Source organism: Osmia lignaria, chromosome 15, assembly GCF_051020975.1.
Source record: "Osmia lignaria lignaria isolate PbOS001 chromosome 15, iyOsmLign1, whole genome shotgun sequence".
In the NCBI taxonomy this organism is placed as follows: domain Eukaryota; kingdom Metazoa; phylum Arthropoda; class Insecta; order Hymenoptera; family Megachilidae; genus Osmia; species Osmia lignaria.
This window is the reverse complement of record NC_135046.1, coordinates 6,121,272-6,147,416: the sequence shown is the minus strand read 5'-3', so window position 1 is coordinate 6,147,416 and position 26,145 is coordinate 6,121,272. Positions and strand designations below refer to the sequence as shown.

The 26,145-nt window shown below is 34.0% G+C and overlaps 1 protein-coding gene across 3 annotated transcripts in view; it reads right to left on the bottom strand.

Annotated features, from left to right (window-relative positions):
* The window catches only part of LOC117600185 (lachesin), a 135,175-nt gene that overhangs the window by 13,685 nt on the left and 95,345 nt on the right, over nt 1-26,145 (bottom strand). The window contains exons 3-6 of one of the 3 annotated variants that reach the window (XM_034315252.2): nt 18,627-18,787; nt 7,084-7,269; nt 6,500-6,695; nt 4,967-5,095 (exon numbers count right to left, since the gene is read on the bottom strand). In XM_034315252.2, the coding sequence (XP_034171143.1) occupies nt 4,967-5,095; nt 6,500-6,695; nt 7,084-7,269; nt 18,627-18,787 (672 nt within the window). Of the gene's footprint in view, nt 1-4,966; nt 5,096-6,499; nt 6,696-7,083; nt 7,270-13,410; nt 13,454-18,626; nt 18,788-26,145 lie in introns of those variants that run through there. The other 2 variants (XM_034315253.2, XM_076692544.1) reach the window with 2 other exon arrangements.

Sequence of the window (26,145 nt, the reverse complement as noted above, 5' to 3'; positions counted from 1 at the left end):
ATACGCTTGCCATGCTGCGGCAAAACGCTAGGAAATCCTGTAATAGGTTTCTGGGTTGACCGGTTAGGGAGCAGACTGCGGTTTTGTGGCAACGGACCCCATAGAAAGCAGAATTCCCTCCGCTTTCGAAGCCAAAGGACAGATCTTCGTACTTTCGTGGTAATACCATAACCGTAGCGCTTCTCTGCATCGCCACCAACGTCCCTGAATAGACTATTGCTACGGCAGTTCCTTCGTTCAATATTGATGGATGATTTTAAAGATGTACTCGACATGGCGGAGAGAACGACGAGAGGCAGGTCGCGTTTTGACGCAAATAATTCCGGGAATAATGTAAATTTCACATCGCTCACACGTTTTACACTTCGTTGCTGTTTCCTTAGCGACTGCTGAACGCTTCTCGCGATTCTGGTTTTAAAGCGAACACGGTAAGGTTCCTTCTTCGAGTATAAAATGGTTGTATCGGGAAAGATAAATTCAAAAGTTGAAACATTGGTGTAGATACGAGAAATGAATTAATCTAAATTTTACGTTATAGCTTTGATGTAAAGAGAATAAAAGTTGGATAAATCTGTATAAATAGTTGTAGAAAAGTTCAATTAAATCCATATATTAAGTTTGCGAAAGTGCTTGAATTCCATTCCTTTCGCTGAACTTGAACGTCTATTCGACGAGGAATTCCATTCCAGCGGAGTTTCGCATTCATAGAAGAAGTTGAACCGAGTCGACCGGAAACTCGTGTACAAACTACCACGCTTTTTAGCATCAACTTTTCGCTATAATAACTATAGTGTGTTGTATCAGAAATCTTGATAATATCATCGACCTTGCAAAAGTTTACCGAGGAATCACTGATTCTCTAGCTACGAACGCGTTATAAGGGTTCCTTTGCAATTTCATCCGCTTATTTCAGTAGAATATCTTGTATGCAACAGAAGTAACTTTTTCTTTAATGTATTTCTCGGATCTCATCTTAACTTGCTCTCAGGTGAAAAATTTATGATGTACAACGTAGAACTTGGGTTTCCTTTTACCGTAGAATTTTGATGAACGAAGAAAATGTGCTAGTATTTCTTGGAGAGTTTAATTTTTCATGGCAACTTCTCCATTGTAAAAGTGAAACCTTCGTTTCTCGTTACTGCAATTTTTTTCATAAATTACAGAACAATAGATATTATTTCATAATAATTTTAACATTTTTCTGTGTGATAGTTTTGCTTAAAGCAAATTGAAAATTAGAAAATTTCTAAATGTTGCTAAATTCTTTTAAAAAACTATTCTTGATTTTAATTTCAAATTAGATTTTCTCAGGTTTGCACTCAAACTGTAAGATATTTGGAACACAACCTCGAGAATATATTATTATTTGTTGGTTTAGTTTAAATTCTCATAGCTAGTTCTTGTTCTTCTCCCCATAAGCGTTTTCATCGAGCTCCACGCGCAATTTTCCAGAATTGCGTGGAGTAAAATAAAGTACAATTTGTCCCAGAAGAGGTGAACTGGCCCCGAAATTGTTCCGTCGGTGACAGCAATTTACGGCAGTTGTAATCAGTTTGATTAACGCAGACAGCCGCGATAAACACGATGGATGCAACGGGGTTGCTTCATTTTGAGAGGAACTTGCGAAGTTCTACATGTTGGGTTCATCGAAATATTTCCGTTCTTTTTTTTATTGATTCTTTTCTCTATTATGAAACAGTCAAAACAAAATTTTCCAAACACCAAATAAGAAATTTTCATAATATATTTTAGATTTCAATATCTTCTTAGGAAAAACAGTCGATTGAAAATGTAAATTACAAATTAAATTATTCATTACATATGCAAATGCTTCTAAACATTTGAATGATTATTCGTCGGGAAGGAACAGGAAGAGAAAGTATGACGTAATCAGGGGGTCTCGAGAAATTTTGTAACAGTTCGAGGAGGTCAAAAGTTAGAAGTTAATCCGTACGAATCTAAATTAAGTCCCGCGAGCGAGGTTCGCTAGATAGATAGCTACTGGGCACGTTTAGTTAGAGTAGAATAGTTACAACCCTGTTGGATTTAACCCTTTAATTTTCTCGGCTGAAATATTCTATAGAAATGAGCCACCTCTTGGAAATAGTTTTCTTTTAATAAATATAATCATACACTTTAATCTACCATTTAAAATATTTGTTATTTAACATTTTTTAAATAAATATTATTTTTGCAATATATGAAAGTTTTTCTAAGTGGCTGATACAATTTTTCAGAAATAAAAGGAAAAAGATGTAGTTTCTCAGACAAGGTGAAGATTCATTTAACAGTAACGAAAATTACTAAAGATTTAGGATCCACTTAAGAAGCTACTTCTCCTGCTTCACACAAAATAAGCTTGTAAGTCAGGGCATTATAGTTTTTCTAGGTAAGCTTTCAGCTTATGTAGGAGTTTCTCAGTGGACTGCACCTACAACGAGATAAGTGTGGTCCACAAAAAGTAGATTTTCCCTTGCCCTCAGGCAACAAAGACCAAGATATTTCTTCTTTAATAAAATGACACCCAATTTCATTCTATTATATAAACTATAGCTCACTGTAATAATATTATAATTATCATTTTATATATTATTATGTTATAACATTATTATACGAATAAATCATATCGTTATATTATACCTAATATTTTTGAACCTGGTGTGATCATTTTCCATGAACATTAATTTTCATACAGTATGTAACGTATTGAACGATGAACATAGAAATACCAGTGCATTGTTTCGTTATTGTAAGACAGTTAAACGATCGAGCTTGTTTTCGGTGCTTAATAAATGATGACAATTAACCAGACCTGTTATGAACGCACTCGAAGCAGTCAGTTATTTCCATTCGCACGTTGCCATTGAAGAGGGCAACAACAGGGCAAAATGAAAGGTGTTGGCAACAGTTAAGCACGTTTTCCGCTCAATAATGACCAGCTACTGCACAATTGGGAATTACGCGCTGAATTTGAGCTACCGCATGTTTAATTCAGAGAGTGGAGATTATTAATCTGATCCTGTACTTTCTGTCGCGCGTGGACACGTTTAAAATTATCCTACCACTGCAGAACTATTTAATGGAACCGAGTTTAAAATTGACGGAATAATGTATCGTTAAGCGACAAGGTGAAGATTCTGGTTATCTTCAATTTCTATTAAAAATGATATATGAAAAAGAGAATCTTTAATCTCTTTTTTATGGAGTAGGTTAATTCAATTTAGAATGGTAATTTTATTAGAATGGTAATAAAAATAAAAATTCTTCTATTTAATTTATGAATAAATTCTCTTCTCTTATTATTTTTAGTAGAAAATTTGTTACTTTCAATTTTAACAAAAATTATTTCTGTTTAAATTATAATAAATTTCCATATAAACAATCAAATTGATAATACAAAAATATATTTTCCCTAAGAAATACCGTTCATACACTTTCTAAAAGATATACCAGAAACTTCCTTCCTTCTGACAAGCTACTTTCACGAATTTCCTATCTCGAAGAAACAAAGAGAAAGATCTTTATCTTGCACAGCATTAACGAAAGAAAGAAAATCCCAGAGAAGGCAAAAGAAAAACCGACAGGGTCGTTACCTTATCCGAGAAAAGAATACATGCAGCTATTCCGTTCTCAAAAATCATGGCAATGACTTATCTCATGTAAATTGCATGAAAATGAAATTTCTCAAAAGCCTTTTATATTCCTTCAGCTACGTTTTCAACACTCGTGAATGAATATCAAAAATAGAATTCCCCATTTGGGAAAGATAAAAAGGATGGGTTTGAATCGATCCACATAAATTGTTCGTTTTATGCGTGAAAATGTAACATCCAGATCGTACCAAATCGATCGGCTATCCACCGAACCATCTTCAAGATGATCCGGTTTGTCCTTCTCGGTCTCTCCATTGACAATAGCCTCGGATCGGTTGAATTTCGAAGCAATAGCTCGCGGACGCAATCGTCTATACGGTCTGCGGCCACGGAGCGTATTCAATGAAATTCGATTATCCTGCACGATCTTATCGCTCGAGGGCAGGTGCAAGATCGTAGCGTGAACCCTGGGTACATCCAATTTCCGGGGAAGAATTACCTCGTCGAATCTAAGACACCGACAACACACCCGTAACCGCGACTTAACTCTCCACCTCGTCACCACTATTCCATTTTACTCTCAATCTTTCCTCTTGCTCGCAACATCTCAAAACATTTATTTCTCAGCCGTAGCCTTTCCATCGAACTTTGTACCGGCCAGCATATCGTCTGGACTGTAATTTTATTATCTTCCTACCCTTTTCACTCTCTTCAACTTTCCTTCCTTTCCTCAGCCGGCCGGTTTCTGTTGTTATTTAAGCCACATTTTACCCTTCCATCTTACCCTTCCCTTTAACCAACTGCAAAGCTGACGACCAACCCTCCCGTTCCTTTTTTCTTCCTCTTCTCTGATACAGATGCAAACTTCCCTTTCACCACGTTGAAATTATGCAAAGAAGGAGTCCATGGCTATCTCTCTGCAGACTCGCTGTTGCTTTTGCCTTTGCAACGACATTTGGCTGAAGCGAAATAAGGCCACGATTCTGAGAACGTTTCGCGTCTAACAATAAGTGGCGAGGAATATGGTACCTTTTTCCGGGGGAATATGTTACTTAGAAGAAAGAAATTTTAATTCTTTTTTTTCTTATGACGCGCTTCTTTTGTCTGGTTTATACCTGTTACTCCTTTCTCTAATACACATCGTTGCAATCAGGACTTTTGTTAATAGATTTTTGGTAAACAGTAACAATCAAATAAGAATATTAGATTTGAATAAATATGTACCTACACCGAGCAATTAAAACCGTGTGAATTTCTAAAAACATGTTTTGACTGGATATACGGGGATCAGCAGAATTCATCAAAGCTAAGAAGATAATCTTCGGAGGGATATAGATTTTGTACCTAGGGAAACGATATTAGGACGTACTCACAGTGCACATGCAGCATCATCCGTTTGCTGACTGACGGTGGTACTCCGTTACTTGCGATGCATAGGTAGGCACCCATCTCGCTTCTGGTTACTTTCGACAGAGTCAGCGTTTCACCCTCGGCTGTTGCGACTGCAATACATAAACAGAAGAAGAGGATTTGAAAATCTGTTTAATAAGAATATTTGGATTTGCTGTTTAAGGTAGAACAACTTTTATTGATTTCTAATTGTAAATGATCTGATTCAAAGATAATAAAATATGTCTTCTTTTTATAATTTACAAGGAAGGCAGTTTAAAGGTATTTTTAAAATTATAATAAAATTTTACATTATATTATAAATTATATTATTTGAAATCTCTCTATCGGGATAGCTAGTTTAAAAAAGTAGGCCACATATACATAGATAGCACTATGAAAAAGTTTTCCTTCTGACCGTGAGTTCAAATCCAGTCAAATGAAAACTTTTTTTTAAAATGTATTTATGCAATTATAAGTTTTGTACGGTGTATTTGAATTAAAAAAATAATAGTAAAAATTTATATAATTATGCTATTAAATTTTTGTTATAATTTCGTTCATTACTGTATTTTGTAAAATATGGACTATCTAAATACATGTAACTTCGAATAAAATTTGGAACTATTTTTCATGTAAAAAATATTCTAAATCAGAATTCTAACATTTTTAGAGTTCTAACAATTCGATATTAAAGCTACTTATACGCTTGGATCGTTTAATCATATCAAGTAAACAATTGAATTGAATTTCCATCCAAACATATCGGATTAGCTATGAATACATGGTACGAAGCTTAAGACCTTGCTATCATCCCTTTCAATTCGACACGTCGATACTATTCCTGCGATCTCTCTATGAAGTGCAAGGGAAAGCATAGTTTCACCTGCGCTTGCGAATCAACGTTCCCTGAAGAGATGGGAAATTCTGTTAGAAAATGTTGACGCATCACTGCGTTTAATACGTCCAATCTAATTCTTGTTTCATCTGGGAATCCATTTTTCGAAATTGTATGAGTGGAAACGTCGAATAAAAAAATATATAATCACAAAAATGATAGAACACCATTCTAAATGGAATAGTTTCATAATGGAATTACATTTAGAATTTCTGATAAAAAAAATTATTACGAGTAAAAACTTTCTTAATTCCTCGAAAAAAATTTCAAATCCAACAGAATAAAAATAAGCAGTGAATAAAAATTCTTAGAATAAAATTAAAAAAACATTCTTCAATTAAAAATCGTTAGATAAAAAATAATTTTACGCTCCAAACTTCTCAGAACCGATAAACATTTTTCTCTAGTAATTTGGTTCAAATTTCGATATTTTCTGACATTTTAATTCAAATTCATTATTCAGTAATTAAAGTTTTATGAAAGGGCATTGATCGAACAATGATCGTGCGATGGATTGAATAGTAAAATGTGTATGTACTGTTTCAAGGATTATTTAATGAAAGTGGAAATTCAATTGTACGCGAATGAAAACGTAATTGAATACGTTAAATGATCTTACTTTTCGTCTTGCCACCAGAGAGTCCGGCACGGGAAATAATTTCAGCACCATCTTCTCGTTTCCAAACGATCTCTGGTTTTGGATATCCACGAGCTTTGCATACCAGCTTCGCAGATCCACCTTCCGGTACCATCAGATCATTCGATGTTTCTTCAGATATTATGTCCGGTGGTATCACCACTTCTAGAAACGCGCTCTGAAAATTCATGAATACATCATTTAAGCTTTATAAGGAATAGATAATTTATAAATTGTTTTAATTGCAATTTTCTCGGATGAATAAAGTTTGGATCGTTGAAATGATTGTTCAAAAGTATGTATCATTACAGATAACAAAAATTAAAATAAATTTTAGAAAGTGTTTAATTTATTGTCTGGCTCGTTTTTTTATATTAGACATTTTTTTATGTGTAGAACGGATTTCACTTTAAAACGAATGCCCTCCGTGCGAAAGCATCGCGTACAATAAAAATCTGACCCGGATCTAGGGTAAAAAGATTCTTCGCTTCCCCGGCCATTTTCTTTCATCTTTCTTTCCTTTTTTATCGTAAGCTTTGCTACTCTGAAGGATAGCCTTTCCGTACCTGACTCTTCATAGGATCCGTGTTGACCTGACACATATAAATGCCTCGATCTTCTCGGCGTGCACCACGAATGTTCAATGTCCACGTGTTGGGGTCACTGTGTTTTACTGATAAACGCGCGTTGTTCGTGATCACGTGCTCGTGAATCGCCAGAATCGCCTTGGTGTCCGCTTTGATCCACGCCACCTGGCCTCACAAACCCATTTCTTAACACACTACACCTTTTTCATTCATCTATTGTATATTTTACTTATCTCTAATAATATGCACTTGAATGCCTTAATTTCTAGCCGCATCGTAGGATTTTTTTAATAAAAATACTTGAATTCAAAATGACTAGAGTTACAGAAATATTCATTGAATTTGTATTTTTATTTGATAAGGGTTTAGATTGCTAAATTTCATACTGTTATATTTAATACTGCAAACTGTAAATAGTAAGTGTGTCCCTCCACATTAATTTCCTATCTTGAACCGAGTAAGAGATACGACTCGTCCCAATTGCGTGACCTATCTTGCTTTCTGCAGTAGCAAAACAATCTTTCCATTATGTCACATGCTTTTAAAATTATCATAAGTTAACTTTTAATTTGATTATTCGTCAATAACAGTTTTCAAGATATTATCAGAAATTCATAACATTCTAAAATTTTCTTGAAATTTAATAAAGGTACGTTCCAATTTTCAATCGCTTTTGTAAGGGAATATAATGTATACTCTTCTCTTTTGAACTCAAGTATGCTTTATTTTCAGATGAATTTTCATATACTGCCAAGGTTTAATCAGTTTTCATATAAAATTCTCTCGAAATTCAGAAATTTATAGATGGATCTGATAAAAATTAATTTAATGCAAAACAGTGCTTTTGTAAAATGCTGTTTCTATTAGATTTTAACTATTCTCGATCCTTCTACAAATTTATGCAATCTTCGGAGTAAAAATTTCAATTTCCGTTTATTTTCCTATAAACCGTTACTCGTTCAACAGATATGAGGCCACTAGCTTTGAATTTATCTGTTTTCTTTATGCTTCTCTTTTTATGGTAGATTTAATATTATAGATAATACAGAACGTTACTTTGCTTTCATTCCTTGCTTTCTTTCTATTATAATTTTCACAGGATGTACGTTCTTTGTTTTTTCTTCATTAGTATTTCATTTAATTTAATTATTAAAGAATGGGGCTGAAGTATTATTTTCATATATGAAAAAGAAGAATTTTTCAATTTGGATCTTGTTCTTCTCTTTTTATTGCCTAAAGAAAAATTATACTGCACGTTACTATGTTATTTATTGCCACAGTTGCAAATCAAAGTTAATAACATATAATCAAATTTTAAAAAAGTATATATAAAATAATATACATAGGGGGTTGAAAAATATTTATTAGGAAGCATGTGCTCCACCAGGGTTGAAGGCTTAACGAAGCCTACATTGAAGAAAACTAAAAAATCATACAAATACAGACACCTTGTAGCAAGTTAAAAAGTATCAACCATGAATCGCTAAAAATTCAACTTCATCAACTACTTCCTAAAAAGATCACCGTTCAAGATCTTCACTGTCACTCGACAGGGCTAAGAAGAAGATTTGCCAAGAAGCTGTGCGAAGGGTGCTCTCCGGCCCTTATTTCGCATAGATATTATTGGCACGAAATTGAACCGGTGGCATGTCGAATATTTGACCCCGCGTCGCTTTGAAAGGCTATCTATCAACCAACAAAAGAGGTCTGCGGTTCTTATCGATAACTCGAAAGCGGAGTGTACAGAGAAGGGGGTAAAGGAGGGAGAGACAGGACTACGGGGGTAGATAGCAAAGGAAAAGCAAGGAGGGGTGGTCTTTGAGTGTTTGGTAGTGACGGCCCTGTGAGTGCTTCCACTTATAATACATTATACGAGGATAGTGAACTACCCTTCCACGTTTCCTTCCCCCTTGCCCTTCCGCTCTTCCTGAACAGCTCCAAAAACGAGCTCTCTTCGGAGAACTGAAAAAGTCCCCCGGACGACAGATGCTCGTGATTCTGAAACATTTATGCCACTTTTCCACCCCCTACTTCTTCCCTTTTTTCTGCTTCTTACCTTCGAATCTCCTTTCTTTCTTCAATGAGTTGTATTTTTCTCACTATTCATCGAACGATGATTAATTGATGGAATTGTATCGTGACTTATAAAAGATACTGACGTATGACGATTTTTATTTAACTTTGTAGAACTGTTCATTGAAGCTGTCTAAGATTTTCTTTTTCATATTTGATTTTGTTAATTTTGTATTTTATAAATAAAATAGAATTTTCAATAAAGTACTAGTGAATTATTGTAATTATTTTGAGCAATGCAAATCGAAGAACCACTAATTAATATTAAGTACCTGCCTGGTTGATTGATACTTTTCAGTATACAAAGGTATCTGATTTGTTTCTAAATTTTTAAAAAAATATTAAAACTAAAAAGAATTAAATACCTACTAAAAATAAAAATACAAAAGTAAAAATAAATGAATAAATTTAATTTGTGGATAATTTTATAATAATATGGTACCTAATGTATTGGTTTATTATTTTTCATCTTCCACTTCTGATATTATTGCTATCAATATCAGCATTATTTGAACCACCATTATTCACATTTTCACTGACTATACAGTGCCTTAAAAATTACTTCAGACTTTCGATATCCATTATTCATCTACCACTCACTATAGCTTACATTATCTCCATACCAAAATAATCTTACAAACTTGCAGCCTCCTCAAGCAACGTACACAGTTTCTAAAAAAATACTTCGCAATCAGAATTCCACCCCAATTCTACCTCTGCTTTGTTCCAAATACTGAAGAGGGTCGAAATGATAATAAAATCACAACTTATTGAATGCTCTTCGCTCAGCTGATATAGAAACATGTATGAACGAGACAAAAAAAGAGAGGTTGATAGAAAAAGTAAACCCCTTTTCTAGTTTGAAAAACCTTTTCTTAAAATCCACCCTAGTAGACTTCTAACATAATCCGCGAAACGTGGAGGGTGAGCAGCTCGCGTCCCGTAAGAGATCACAAATTTGCAGCACAATGAGTGGCAAGACTTAAAGGGCTGCCTCTATGGAAACGAGTTTATCTTAAGCAAAAGGCGCCCCCTAATGCAGTTTCCCTTACGCATTTTCAACTTACGACCAGTCAGGAATAAAGAAAGGGAAAGAGATAAATTTTGAATTTCTTCCAAAGGGCACCAGAGGAAATAATTGTCCAAAATTATAGGATGTACATTTTTTAAATAAACAAATTGAATTAACGAAATCGCAATTCCATATAATATCTTACTCTATAACTTCCAAAAAATTCTATATAATCTCTCCCTTATTTTAAAGTGGGATGCGTTATAATTTTGTACAATTATTACCTTTAACTATCTCCTATCATTGTCCAAAGTTCAAGCGAAATTACGACGGTGGTTCATCCTGCGAGAGGGATGGTAGATGAGGTAAGAGTACGACGGAGGCATGGAAAGACTGCGATAAAACGTGAGAAAGATGAAGAAGAGAGAAACAGGAGGAGGGGTTCCGCGTGGAACCCTAGTCAGATATAATATCACACTACGTGCACCTATCTCTAGCGGTCTCCATTCTCGGCCCTCTTTCATATGCAAAACCATCGTCGGCGTTCTATTGTGCCGCATTGTGGGATCAGGAACCTGGGTCCAGTCTACCACACCTCGTTTATTTCCTGCCATCTTCTCGCTCACCCTCTTTTCTCAAAGCAACCTATCTCTTTCCACCCTCCGCGAAAGCCACTTGTACAAGCTTTTATTTTTCCCTGGTAAGGAGGGGATGTTCCTTTCAACGGTATGCAGATAAATGGATAAGCCTGGCTAATTAAAAGTTTCATGGGGTGGTCACGATGGTTGCACCCCCTTCGCATCCGCTGGTCATCTAGCTCGTCTTTCTAATACCCTTTCTTCTTCTTCGTCTTCACTTTACCGCGTGCTGCCGCTTTTTTTTTTCAGCTATTATTCTCCGGCCTTTGTTCACCAGGGACAAGTTTAAACGTTAGAATTTATTATCGCACAGTGGACGGGTTGCAATGTTGTTACAGTGAAACGCACTTACCCGTGCGTACGTTTATACGCGCGAGTCTGTTGGATTATTAACCGATCGCGACAAGCGACACGCGCTAGATTTCAGCTTACGCGTGATGTTACATGCGAGTATCATTTCATGTGTTATCATCTGTCTTGCTTCGATCGTGTTCGAAGGCCGGAGATGGGTTCGGGATTGATACCGTTGCTGCTCGATCTTCTTTGGGATTATTAGACGGTTATTGAAATTATCACGAGTTGTGTGTATCAGATTTTGCTTTTACAAGATCCGCTCGGTGGGAACCATTTAGCTGGTAGCTGCTGTAAGCAATTTTGGTATTAGGCTTAGGGACAAAGGATTTATTAGTGGCTTGCACAGCTGAATTGGTGAATCAATTAGCGAGCGGAAAATTGGGATCTTGATACTGATTCAATAATTGGATTTTGAATTTTTAATCTTAATTGCATTTAGAAGTAATGGAGTTATTTTTACATGGATTGAATTGAATAAAACCTCGAATGGTTTTAAACTGGGTTCAGTAATCCAATCCTCTTCTTTTTATCTTCTTTTTTTGACTCTTAAATACATTTAAAAGTGAAATAGATAACTGGCAATTGCACTGAACCATAATACTAAAGTTTTTTATACACATTTCAACAATGAATTCAATATTGAAGAACAATTAAAGTGCCATATTCTTGAGTTAAAGTTTCCTTTTTAAAGTGCATGATCAATAGATTATAAATTCAATTTATCGTCACTGGTAATTCAATTTATAATTTCCTTAAATAAGGCACGTAATAATTTGAAAAATTCATTTCCGTTTTCTACATCAATTTTCTCTTTTTTATAATAAAAAATTCTAGGATTGAATTTTAACATACTCGAAAAATACCAACATAATACCAGTTTTATGGTACTTTATACACCATAAAGTCTGTGTGCACGTACGGATGATTGCATATCAATGTAATTAATGGTCACCATCCCTGGATCGTTCCGTTTTTCAATCTGCGTTCTTTGTAAAAGAATCTCCATGCCATAAAGCAACAATCACGATTTACAAGATTGCCTTGTTTCTCTCTGCCATAAAGCTTGTAATACTTTTTTTTTTCATTTTTCATTTTCTTTCCGTCGATCGTACGTCGTCCACCTATATCACGCGACTCGACGTTCAATTTCATCGGGATACATAGTTTCTTATGAGATTCGTTAGGATGCAAATCATCAAATCGTTCGAATGATTAACCGTAGTTTGATCGAGCATTTCATAGGAGGCATGCATTACGCAGCTAAACAAGATTACTCCGTAGCGTGTGTAGCAGGGAGATATGAATTCCGGTACCGTTTGCTTTGATACCCGTACATTCGTCCGGGGTAAAGGCTTAACTTAATCTTCCTGACTTTCGACGTAATTTGTGCCATGAACTAAATGAGCTGAAATTTCTCCCTGCATACCGTGAACCCTTACTTTCCTAACGCAACTCATTTTTCACGTTTTATTAACTGAAGGATGTTCCAGTTACTCTTTGAATCTGACGATCTTCTGTGTCGATTTTTAATGTAAATATTCACTTAAATCACAACTCTACCCGTTAGCTGCATGAATTGAATGAGAAAAATATGCTTCGTGAATGCTTATACACTGAATCTAACCAGCAATCGCAAATGAATTTGATATTTTTTCATTTTCCAAGAGTGGGTAATTTGTTAATTTTTATACTTCTGGTACAGTATACTCTCGTTATATTGCCGTGGACGGCGTTGTAGGAACGGAAAAGTCAAGTTTTCAAGCTACCATATGGAGGAGTGTAGGGGAGATACAAGTGTATCATTTTTGTAGATTATGATGGTGGAAGTTTAATTTCAGTAGTACAGGTACGTGTTTGGTCAGACTAGCAAGTTTCTAATTAGGGAAATTTGATAGCTTCAATACTATATGCTATAATTAGCAATTAGTTTCATTAAATTATCTTTAAAATAAAATATATACATATTGTACATTTTTAAGGCACTGTAATATATGTATGAGTCGAACAAGTATTTTTTAAAATTTAACTAAATTAGTATAGAACAATTTTAAATGGTGGTTCTATAATAGTATTAATTTTTGAAGAAGTTTATCGTCATTTTTAAAATTATTCTCACATATTTGCATTATAGCATCATTAAGTAAATTCCTAGTGCCTCTTTATTAAATTGTCGCAAAATTAATCAGATCCATTTGTTCATAGGAGATACAGTGGCGACCATATACTTACAGAAAATTTTGATTTTGTCTTCATAACATCAGAAGTTCTCTCATGAAGCTTCGAACAAAACGAAAACAATATTGTTACAGAGTACCCTGGTAGCAAAGATCTGTCACTTATCTGAACTTAAACGTAATGTAAATACTTCTTTATTTGGACAACCACTTTAGGACACCACAATGAGTGTAAGTATAAAAGTTTATTTTTGTTTTGAAATATTGCTATGTACTACTTTGAAAAGTACGTAGTGAGGAAATAATACTTTTTAATGTATTTACACTGAGAATGAAATGTAACATGATAATAGGATCTATATAATTAATAATAATAATAATTAAAATATGTGTTGCTTTTCCAAAATGTTCATATTATTTTCCATATTATTAAAATAATGTAGAAAATATCATCGTTGTAAAGCCTAAAATAAAAAGAAATAAAAATAATGAAGTCTCTTTTGTGTTTTTCCACATAAAAACCATCGTAAAACCTTTATGATATGACATATGATACATGTATATGATAAATCTTCACACTAAAGCAGCCTACAAAGCTCTTAATGAAACATTATAAGTAAGTATATAGTCGTCACTGTAAAAAAAAATTGTTAAATTAATTTCGCTACTTTTCAGTTATTTCCGTGTATAACGTTTCTACCAATTATTAAATTAGCCTCTGGTATTTATCTTATTGATCTAGATTAATGCTTACTCAAGAAAACATGCTCATGCAACCTCTTAATCTCTCTCATTATCATATAATCATGCATCAAGGCATGCCTCGCGTAAGTGAGAATTCCAAGAGACGCTAATACAGTCTCGTAACACGACATGATTGTCGTGGCCTCTCTATTACTTACGACGCATAACATATTCGTAACATTGTGCACTCAATTGTCGTCCAATGCAGCTTGCATCATATTTCATCCCACGAACAAACAGTCTCAAAGTGTGTTGTGCATTGTGATGAAACTTTTGTGCAATACACGTTTGTGGGGTTTTGAAGGGAGGGTGAATCAGTGCCGATTATGACACGAAAATTCGAAAAATGAAACAAAGATAAAGACAAGAATTTTTGTAAACCAAATTATAATTAAGAAACGTGATTTTCGCGAATGATAATGCAATATTTTGCTTGCATTTTCCAATATAATGAATATTAGTCTTTGAAAATATGGAATTTTTATGTTATTACTGATTATTGCAAATACTATTATTATTTGGAACATGTCAAGAATAATCGGCTGTAATTTGTTGGGGGCATGTTCATTCAATTCGTTTCGTTAAGCGTTGAAGCTTACCTAAATCTAAGAAGCCAAGAAGCCATGATACCATGGGTTTCAAACTCTTTCTTTCTTTTTTTACTTCATGAAAATATTATGGATACGAAACCAATGAACAAGAGTATATGTATTTTTAGTATCTTCATTTCAGTTTTAAGAAAATGAGTTTTGCATAAATGATAAAAGTCATGTCTTATTCAGAAAAGAAGAAGTGATGAGAAGTAAAATTACACTTTCTTTTAATAGATTTATACTTTACGAGATCGATCAATTTGTATAATTTATAATAAGATATACATATATGAACAGACATTAAAATAGAATAATGGAAAAATGAATATCAGATGAATTCAAATTGAAAAAAAAAATCTATGCATACTAATATTTAAATTTCTATAGATCTTCAATTTAAAAAAAATTATTATTGCTGAATATCAGAAACTTTTCATTCAAATATTTTTTACTGTAACAAATAATTCATGAAATTTTGCATCTATATCATTTTAAATAAGTAGTATTTCAATTAATATTAAAATCACAAATTATTTCAAACATTCCAATGTAACAAAGTTTAGAAAATAATGTCTGCAAGAATTTTTATTTTTGACTTAAATTACTATATTACCCAGCACTATTTATAGTTCGTATAATAAAATCTCAACTACGCGTTCATATATTCGGAACAAAGCATCAACTTGTTCGTATAAATAGAGTGCAGATAAACGGAGTTCTACTCTATTTTCTTACAGAGTGTCCCGTAGAAATTGTAACTTCGGATTGTTAGACGACAATGGCGATGAAAACCGAGAGATTCGTGGAGTGTGCACGGGGAAAAGCGAAATCGCTGTCGCAAAACTTGTATTTCTAACTGCCGTGGAATGTCGTTGGGCTGTAGAATGCGTTTATTGCCGGCTATTCATCGGTGCATGAATAGCAAGATTAAGCTTTTCGAGTGCGCTTATTTAAGTTACTCGCCTTGACGGATCCACGCCACCTAAGAATCACGAGGAAAGAATATTCCGAGAAACTCTGAAATACGAACGAATATCGCGGGTGTGACAAATTTTGTATGGAGAAGCTTGAAATTTACTGAAGAATCGTTCGGTTGGAAAAATCCTGAAACTATGCACGTCTACCAAGAAATATAGAAGAAAATTTAAATAAATCCTTTCCGAATGTATTATTTTTTAAATTTAACCAAGGCGCTTGATTAATGTTTAATTTTTTTATGTTTCATTAATTTCTTTCGTTTGAAAAAAAAATGAAAACTTTTGCATACACTCAGTATATTAGCCTACATATTCCTCGAAACAATGACACTATATATTCATATGTATATAATATTCAATTTGTAAAAAGTTTCGACAAATGAATATTTTTATTACCCGAGAGAAGAAAGATGAAATCATGTTGAAAGGCGATGAAAAGATGGTAAAATGTGTTTCGAAGGCGCATGCATAATTTCAGTTATCCCGTGTACCAGCGACGAAAATCATCATTCTTTCTCGAACGAACCGCGAGCCTGCCTAAACTCGCGTTATTTGACTTGCTGATTCGTATACGACAAATTATCATTTTCATTTTCATTCTCATGATCAAGAGTCCCGGTAAAGTCTTGCGCCAAATGTATGCGCATATATACGGCCGTAAACACGACCAGTATCTTTGCCCTTTACAAATTCCCTGAATGACAAATCATTTTGCCTTAACCATGTCCTATGGCTTACCGGTGGAAAGGTGTTGAACGGTGTTATTATGCTTTGGGTACTCTACATTTTTTCAACTGACAATTAATAATATTATACTCAAATTTTGTCGACGTTATAAAAAAACGTTCTAAATTGAAGAAAAAATTTTATAAATTGCTTAAATGATTATATGGACCTTAAGATAGCGCGAGAAGAAAGGAACCTTGATAAATTCGAATCATTCTTCAAGTTATATACTTGAGGATTTCAAGGCTTAATTAAAGTCGACAGAGCAACTTTCGGTGAAATCTCTTCGGAAAGAAATGTTCTCTCCACTGGGGTCTTCTACGTAGTAAGAAATCCATTCAACAAGTGGGATCGTAAAACTGTCAAATATATTACCGCGAGGTTCAATTATGAAATCATCGCTTTTGTTTCATTGAGATAATTAATTAATATCTTGACATTCATTGATTATATGAACGGAATAATTATTAATTTGATAAATAACTTGACTTAAAGTAAGAAAATTAAATTTTCATTTTTACTCTTTAAATGAAACTTATTCTTACCATTATTTAATAAATATTCAAGCTGCATTTGATTATATACGTACCTATAAAAAATTTAAGAGAAAGATAAATATTAAATCCGATGTTTCAATCATAACTAACTTTGCATAGACTAATCTAAAAACTAATTGAATATATATGTGTGAACGTGTACGTGAAATCTACACAAAGATAGAATTTTAGAAAAGTGCTATGTTGAAAAAGTATTAAAAAAGAGAATATTTTCGTGAGAAGAGAAGAAGAAGAATAATTATACATTCGATTAGCGTCTATCCAGTAAAACATCCCACTAATGGAAATGAAATAAGAATTCCTTGAATTTTCTAGTCTAACGATTCAGTTAGAGAGAGAAGACGGTCAGAATATTTAATATCATAATTAATTCAAAGGAGAGACACAGGAAAAGAGAAATCAACGAATCTCGCATCTAATGACGTAGAATTTAGCTCTTCTAAAAAAGTAACTTGATTCCACTAGTTTTTAATAACTATCAGTTTCCTTCATTTCATCTACTTTCAAAGCTACCTCTAATTTTAATGAATTTCAGGCTGTTTCAAAGGTAATGTTCATCTGTTTGTTGAAATATTTCTAGTGTCGATAGAATTTTACTAATTGGAGAATCTTTAGAGTTTGAAATTTTTGGAAACTGAATTATCATGAAGCAGCTTAACAAGAAGCACATGCTACTTTTGTACTGAAACGATAGGTAGATTTGTTCGCATCGACACTTCGTGATTATTAATTAATATAATCATTAAGAAGTGTGTACAGAGTGTTTGAAAATTTCATAGAAAAGCATTTATTACACAATTTTTAAAGGAACGTTGTAAAATTCAAAAAAGGAAAATAATATAAAATTAAATTAAAATTATGGTTCTCTTCATGGTCCATCGCCCAACGGTTAAAACCTCTATAGCTTCCTGCAATCAAAATTCTATACTCTACTTCCCCATCTATTTATCATCATTATTCTAACAAAAAAGAATAAAAAAACAAAAGAATCAAACACTGTTTATCACCCCTGCAAAAAACACCCTGTACACCCTGAAGAAAGCTCAAAGAGCACGTTCGAAGCGAACAAACCCAGCACTCTACAATACCTAAAACAGTGGAACACGCTGTTGATCCCGTACACGTTTGCACGAGACAATATGCACGAGTTTCTCGCAAGCTATCGTCCGCTATTCTGCAGGCTACACTATCTGTCGTTTGTTTCCATCTTTTCGATTCTCTTTTTTTTTTCTCGACGTCTCGTTACCGAGGGGTCTCTTCGGGCCGAAAAGGTCGAAAGCAAGGAGAAAACGAAGAAGAAGGGAGGGGTAGCGAGAAGGAAGTGAAAAACTACACGGAAGTGGAGATTAGCGAATAGCACATTCGTGTGCAACGGTTCTATCGGTTGATGGGTGAAAATGGATGTCGTAGAGAGAGCGAGAGAAAGATAGATAGAGAGATAGATAGATGCTTGGTGATGGTTGGCGGCTGCTGCGATGGTTTTCATTTCTTTTTTTTTTTTTTTTTTAATTTTTTTTTCATAGCTGGCTGTGGTGCAGTTAAATGCAGTGCTGTGAGGTTGCAGGCACACGCGCATATAAGTAGTGCAGTAGTAGTAATAGTAGTAGTGATGGTGGTAGTAGTAGATAAGGTAGTCCATTACAGGCGGACACAGGTTAATGGTAAAATAGTTACCCGGGCCTTGGCGCCGCCAGAGTGATCTCTGCTCGCGGAGGAGGAAGGACTCACCCGGTATCCACCGAGGTTGCTCACCACGCAGGTGAAGGTAGCGTCTCGACCCTGCGGGATCGTTACATTCTCCAGCGGATAAACGAAGTCTGGCCCTACCCCCGTCACTGGAACAATCAAACAGTTAATTTTATAAGTTAAACGGATAATTAAAATTTAACAAAGACATTTTGGGTATTTGTCTATTGTTTGGTCACCATCCCTTTTTTTTCAAACATCAATATGTACAAAAGGGTTATTTGAAAAGTTAGAAAAACATTAGAAAAATATTTCTAAATTATCCATTGACTATGCAACAATCTACCGTCTTACAGAGGAAAATTGTTATAAAAAAAGGAAGGAAAGCGATAAAATGCTTTCACGGACCTAATAGTAATTAAGGGCGCAAGGAGATGATAGTGTACAGAGAGGAAGGCTTCCAAAGGGGTGTGTAATTTTCAGGCTCCTTAAAAGAATGTTATCTGCAAAGCAAGCAACGTCGAAAAGTTTTAGCACCGTGCACTTCGGATGCTTTATCTTTGCTGGTACAGAGCAGCACTGAAAATTCTGCTCTCATGATTTTCATTTTACCATCCTCCTTAAGGAAAATCCTACTTCCTCTCTCTCGAAACATTCTTTTTTTTCTTCTCCATCTCACCAGGTTACTCTTAGTTGGTAATGGTTCGGTATAAACGTTTCGTGAAATAAGGTTTCATGCATGATAACCAATGACTAGTATGTATTTTATTATTAACGTTAATAGCCTTACGCTTTTAACAATAAGAGCGCCGTAATTCGAAAGCGGTAGGAAGCTGAGAAATTGAAAATTTAAAAAAACGTGAGAGGTTTAAGCAAAGGTTCTTAAGAGTAAAGGGGCTTCGAGGAAAGGCATTAGAGATAATGTTACTATAACTTGCAGAGATAACCACGTACATAACTAATGTTCAGAATGAATGATGCGGATTAAAGGGTAGACAGTGGTAATTATAATTCATTGTCCATTTTATTACTCTTAGATTTACGAATAAGATTTAAGAAATTTATTAGAGTGAAATATAATAACAATTAAATAGAGAAATTCTATAGTTTGTAACTACACATAAATAAGAAGAAATTGTACATATCCTGGTATTTATTATAATTTTTTTTATCGAATTTGAACAATTTCAATTCGTTTTAACTATTCTCTTTCGTTCCATTCTCTTCCCAAGCATATTATTTACGTAAAACATCCGAAGAGCTATAAATTATCTGGAGCTCTCTGTGTTCAAACTATTTGCAAGAACAATATTTCATCTTTGTGTGCATTTGTCTGTCGTGTCTAGATAGCGGTTTTCTGAAATTCTTGCTTCGCAAGCCATAAAGTATTCCTTCCGATTATTGAACAAACGTATGCGCATATTCATACTGAAATTTCATGGAATTAACTGTTTTCAGTCGTGTACGATAGGGTGTATGCTCTACAGTGAACCGAACTGTAATAGATCAAATTGCTTTGTACATATTAAATAGCCTTGGAGTTAAGCTGATAGCAAAATTATACAACAGAATTGTGTGCCTTGCATTGAAGATATAATACTGACATCTGGAATTTTGCAAAATAAAAACTGTCAATATGTATATTTTTATTACATGATATTAGATTTTTAGGGGGTCAGGCCTACCCTTATCCAGTTATGCCCATGCATATTTCATTGCTATACTCTGCAGTAAAAATATTCGAACACCGTAAATATAATATTTACGGGGTAAATCGTATTACAATAAAAAATTAGGAAGAAGTTAAGAGGGTGTTTCTAATGCAACTAGGACGACAGTTATGCTGTCGAATGTATATCACGAACGGCCCACTGCGAAATAAAAACTAGCTTGGTAAAATACTCGAGACTTCGAAAGAAATTGATTCACTTGCGAGTTTTCTCGCGATTTCTCAAGAAAAACGTAGGCATACTAAATTCCAATACCTTTCGCCTTCGACTGCCTTCTCGCGATATGATGTAACAAGAAACACTATACCTGAGGTTTTGATAGTTGCAACTTTTTATCAATATTTTCTGGGATTTCAGTCAATCAGAAATATTGGATCTTTTTTTACTTTTATGTTACTAGGTATCGGACAACAGTTAAAAGGTTAATGGATATTTTTGAAAAATATTTTTAGACCTTCATTGTCAACTGTACTTCTATAACTTTAATATTACAAGATTATTTAAATATACTTGAATAAACGATTTTTCAGAAGTTAATATCTGATGCTAATAGGTCGGAAGTACGTTCCGAAACAGGAGTTTTTAATTTTATACAAACGCCATTTAAATTATTTTTCAACCTTTTTGCAATAAAATTCAGGTGGTATTGAAGCAAAATATGCAGAAAAGTGATGAAATAATTAATTTTAAAAATTTAAAGCCAATACATCTATGATGGCACTTTATTGCACATAGAAAAATTATTTTATTTATATTTATAATACTGAATTAGATAATCTAATAATCGAATGTATGAATGCGTTCTACGTTAAATACGTTCTAGTGAAAGGGTACGTAATGAAACTATTTCAATGACGTGTTAATTAATACCAATTCATATTAATTTCAGAGCATGGTGTTCTAGTATCAGACATTGAAATACATTCTCATTGATATTAATATAGGTAATAGGTTTGGAACATTCTGTATAATATCAATCTCCAAAGATTTCATCAATGATCAAAATTATTTGAAACTATTTTTCTTAGCTCACCATTTAACGCTAAATATAACATAAAAGAAATTTTATTCTATATCGTTGACTTATTTTTGTATCTAGAATCATTCTTTTTCCAATGGTACCATTAAATATTGGGACACCCTGTAGAAAATTTTTCTTCCAGGGTATATTTTCTCACGTAGTATCACCAAATCATTCAAAGCCAGCGCGGAAATTCACTAAATAAATAAATGCACATTCTCCGCTAATCAACCTATTATTCACCCATTTTTCATGCAAATTACTCCTTTCATCAAACAAAATGTTTGTCCCGGCACATAACGTTCCATGTGTATAGACCCTAGGTCTTATGAAAAGTTTCTAATGAAAATTTCAATGAATCCGGAAAGTTTTTGATTGGCCCCGAAGATCCCGTGAGGTATGCAGCATAGCATCACTGTTACGAACTACAAATTCGCATACGGTGTACGAGCAATTGAAAGTTCCAAAACTCGCAGCAGTTTTGCTCGCGGCTATGTTGAAGCACGTCGTAGGAAAGCAGGTAAAAATTTATTTCATCTATGCCGTGTGTCATGTGTTTTCCACGTGAAAACGAAAAACAACCACTCGTTCTCATCTTCTTGCGACCATTCCACAATAATATTAATATTTAGATTTCACGTGCTCTGTTTCACGGTTCCGCAATAATTTATGCTACCCTACCCCTCTCACTTATACTTCCGTATAAAGTACGCTGCCAGAGTTATGCGATATTGGAATCCAGAATATTTCCTAAACTGTTAATATTACAACATAGAAAGGAAGATTCCTCGTTTGAATTTTACCCAAGATCAGCCTTCTTCTTGATAATTTCGATGCGTTATAAACGATGCCTCAAAGGTAATATCAATTTACTGAACTCAAATGGTAATTTTCTACTCTATATTGCATTTTTAACGCTTCTCCTGATTGTTACTTATATTAAACTCAGATTTCGTTATTGAGAAGTAACCTCTTTGTTAAATAATTTTCTTAATTTTACAAAAAAAAAAAAAATGTGAGTAAATCGTGACCCAAACTTAAAAATTGTATACAAGGATATTAATCTAAAGTTAAATTTTTTAATTTTTAACAGTGTAAAATTTAGAAAACAATAATAATATGAAATACAAAATTAAATGAAAATTGGGTTTCTCTCCATGGTCCGCCATCCGAAGATTACCTATAACTAACAAAGTCATCAAACAATCCTTACCAATGAAACACGAGCACGAAAGGAAGGAAAGGAAAAATAAAATCTGCGAAGAAAAGTGTTTACAATTTCCGCAGAAGGAAAAGTGTGGCATATCGGATCCTTGTTTGCATCAGTGGTTAGTATCAACGATATCACCGGCCTGGCGTGACGATACGGTACGGCGTGATGTGGCGTGGCACGAAGCGAGAGGCGGCAACAGTGGCGACTGAATTTTACGAGGATATTTACATGAGCGCAATATTTTATAGAGCACTTAATGCCAGGTCACGTTCTGTCCCTCAGCAGCGAGGCGGCCACCTATGAATCAAAGTGCGCTTTAAAGATTTCTTTCTCATCCATACTGGCAACCGGATAAGGAACTCGCCTAGCATCGCGTGGAATATCTTACACGTTATCTCTCCAACGTTTCCTTATCTCTCAAGTTTTCGAATCGTGCTTCCTCGTCGTCTCTCTTTTCAACGCGTCGGTGTTCGTCTCTACTCATAATGCATGCTGCGAGTTGTTCCGCGTTAGAAAGCGGAGCCGCTTGAAATTGGAGAAGCGGAAAACGCTTGGTCGTTGCGTTGCGTCGCCGCTTCATCCCGACCGAGTCGAATAACGTTTGCGTCTCGAGCACGATCGTAATTGAAAATGGCAAGTCGATTGTGTTTTCGGTGCTACAATTGAATGCATTTTAGAGAACATTGTTTCGTTTTGGTACAATCATGGAAACAAGATGATGAGTAGAAGAAAAGTGCTAGTTCAAAGATCAAATTTTGGAATAATTGAAAAAAAAAGAATTGCTCCTTTCAGTCAGCAGTTAATTTTTGAAATTAATTTCTGAAAAGTACAAGTATTTATTTTTAATAAATTTCAATTGAATTCAGCTTAATTATTAGTTACGTGAATTTCCACACTGTCTAATCAATTTTTCACTTATCACATTTTAAGATTATAAATTTAATTTTTGAAAAATAATTAAAAGCACAATTTATAAAAATTTTCAAAATTTATAATCTAGTGGTATAAATATGTAGTTAGGAAAACGTTATGTTAAAACGGCGTGCTTTAACTTCGTGGAACCTCGACTGCGAATGCAATTACACTTGCAATCAATTTAGATAACTCGTAGCAGTACCGGCGCGAAATTGTTAACGTGATTATACGGCTCAACCGGGAAATCGTAGAAGGTGGAACAACGGTCAACAAGAAACGTGGCGTCGCAGAGGATCCCTCTTTTAAGGAAAGTCCATCTTCGTTCACGCCACCCTAAAGAAAGTGGGTTCGTTTCGTTCAGCAAGATTGCTGAAGCTCAAATTCGCGCTTGGATATTTCTTTTGAATAAAATTCGTTTCTTTCACGATTTTCTGGAAAACATGAACATGGAACTTCGTGTATTGAAGTGTTTGTGTTGCCTTTATGTGAATGCAAGTAGCCATATTATTTCATTTCTAAATGAAAAATGTTACAACTGACCATTAATAGAAAAAATTACAAGTATTTTAACTGAATTATAATAAATTTTATGAATAAAAAGAAACTGAAGTATTTTTAATAATTGTTATAATTGTAATGTAAAATTTTCTATACCAATAATATAAATGACATAAACTATATTTTAATTAACTCATGGTCATGCTAACCCTTGTCATTCTGTATCGTTCGCTGAATTCAAGTCAAAATAGCCCTAATAACCAGTAAGATTCTCTCGTGATACGGAATTATGTATTTAGCAGGGTAATTGCAAACTCGACCGGGAATTATTACAGCAACACGGATTCCAGCAAGCGCAGGTGGGCACTTGTATACACTGTAATATGAATATTAACGCCTGGCTGCACACAAGCCATTTACATATACGCATCCATAGAGCTGGGCTACGTGTTATATGCGGATTCTTACATTCGAATATGATCTGCACCTGCATTGAATATTCCAGACGTATTTGAAGATACATACAGAATATCGCTTCTTTTTTTTTTATATAAAAGACACGTAAAATAGGGTGACTATTTTATTTTAGGGCATTGGAGGTCATGAGAGTTATTTTTTATTAAGATTCATCCCCTTCTCCTTATAAAGCAAGCACTAATAATAGTTAAATAAAAATTTTAATTATTTTGTTTCCAAAGTTTTCATAATGTAATTATCAAGGTATTAAATTTTAGAGTGATATTCAACGTGGACAAGTGTCTTACAATTAATAAAAAATTTCAATTATTCCTATTGATTTATACATGTGTGTTAATATGATGAAACGGTAAATGAAAATCAATTTTGAAATTAATAATGAGAAGTTCTATCGAGTGTGACCTGCGACAATTAATAAGTATTTGAATAATGAAGGCCGATATTGCAATTAAAATTAACGAACGACCATTGATCCGGTTTAAAACACTTATTATTTGGTTTAACCGGCTGACAACAATTTTAATGAATTTTTCATATATGACTTTCAAGGATGTTCTTTTACTGATTTTAATATCTTTTATAGGTACGCAATTTATGAAAGTTGCTCAGCGAACCGTTTGTCGAGGAAAAATAATTAAATCGCTATTTATTTTTAAAACGAGTACTAGAAGGTAAACATTTCAAAATTGAAGACAATATTATACACGATTCTCATATTTAATATTAAGTTCATATAATGTGATATGAAAATTATTATTAAATGATAAAAAGCATACTTCATAATTTTTCCTTAAATAATTACAGAAATTATAAATTTTATATAGACATTGGAATATCCATTTCTATATTTTTCTCAATATATTAAAATAATGCTAGAATTAAAGATATCAATATGTTAATTATAATTAATCCCATTTCTTGTTGCTAATAAACTGTATAACTTCAAAAACAAAAGAAGAATTGTTTGATGGGGCTTTTAACATAGAGAAACTTACATTTACAGTTGAAATGGAACGTGTGTGGCTGAAATATCTGTTCTGCACCGTAGGTAAAGCAATTTGTTTTTCCTCGAATTTCCTCTGCCAGGATTGATTCCCCGATGGACCGTGTCCGTCGAATGAACGTCCTCGGGAGAGTAAACGGACATTCCAGTAATTTCAATGACCATCCGTCGTATTCAAACACTAATTTGAGTCGCGGGAAGAATTCTACTCTCCCTCGGGCGCAACACGTTCTCTTTCTTCATTTTCCAGAAAATCGACCAACACTTAACGTCCTCGAATCGTATGTTGATGTTTGTATAAGGCGTTTACGTTTCATGGAAAAATGTATAGATAAAAAGAAGAAACTTATACGTATACGGGAAAACAATGGATATACAAATATGTGACTATCGTATAATTCAATGTAATTGATAAAAATATTGATATAACATTTCTATCAATCATGCTATTGTTACCAGATAATATTCATCCACTTCAGTATCACCGAAACAGCCTTCTAATAGCAAAAACAGCATTCCCATCGTCTATCCGACAGACCGCAAGCAAGGAAAAATGAGTACATCAATTCTATTGCTTGGTTTCGTCGAAAACAAACGTCAGCCTGCCGCAACGCAATGAAACGCAAGCCGAAATTGAACCGAACGAAATA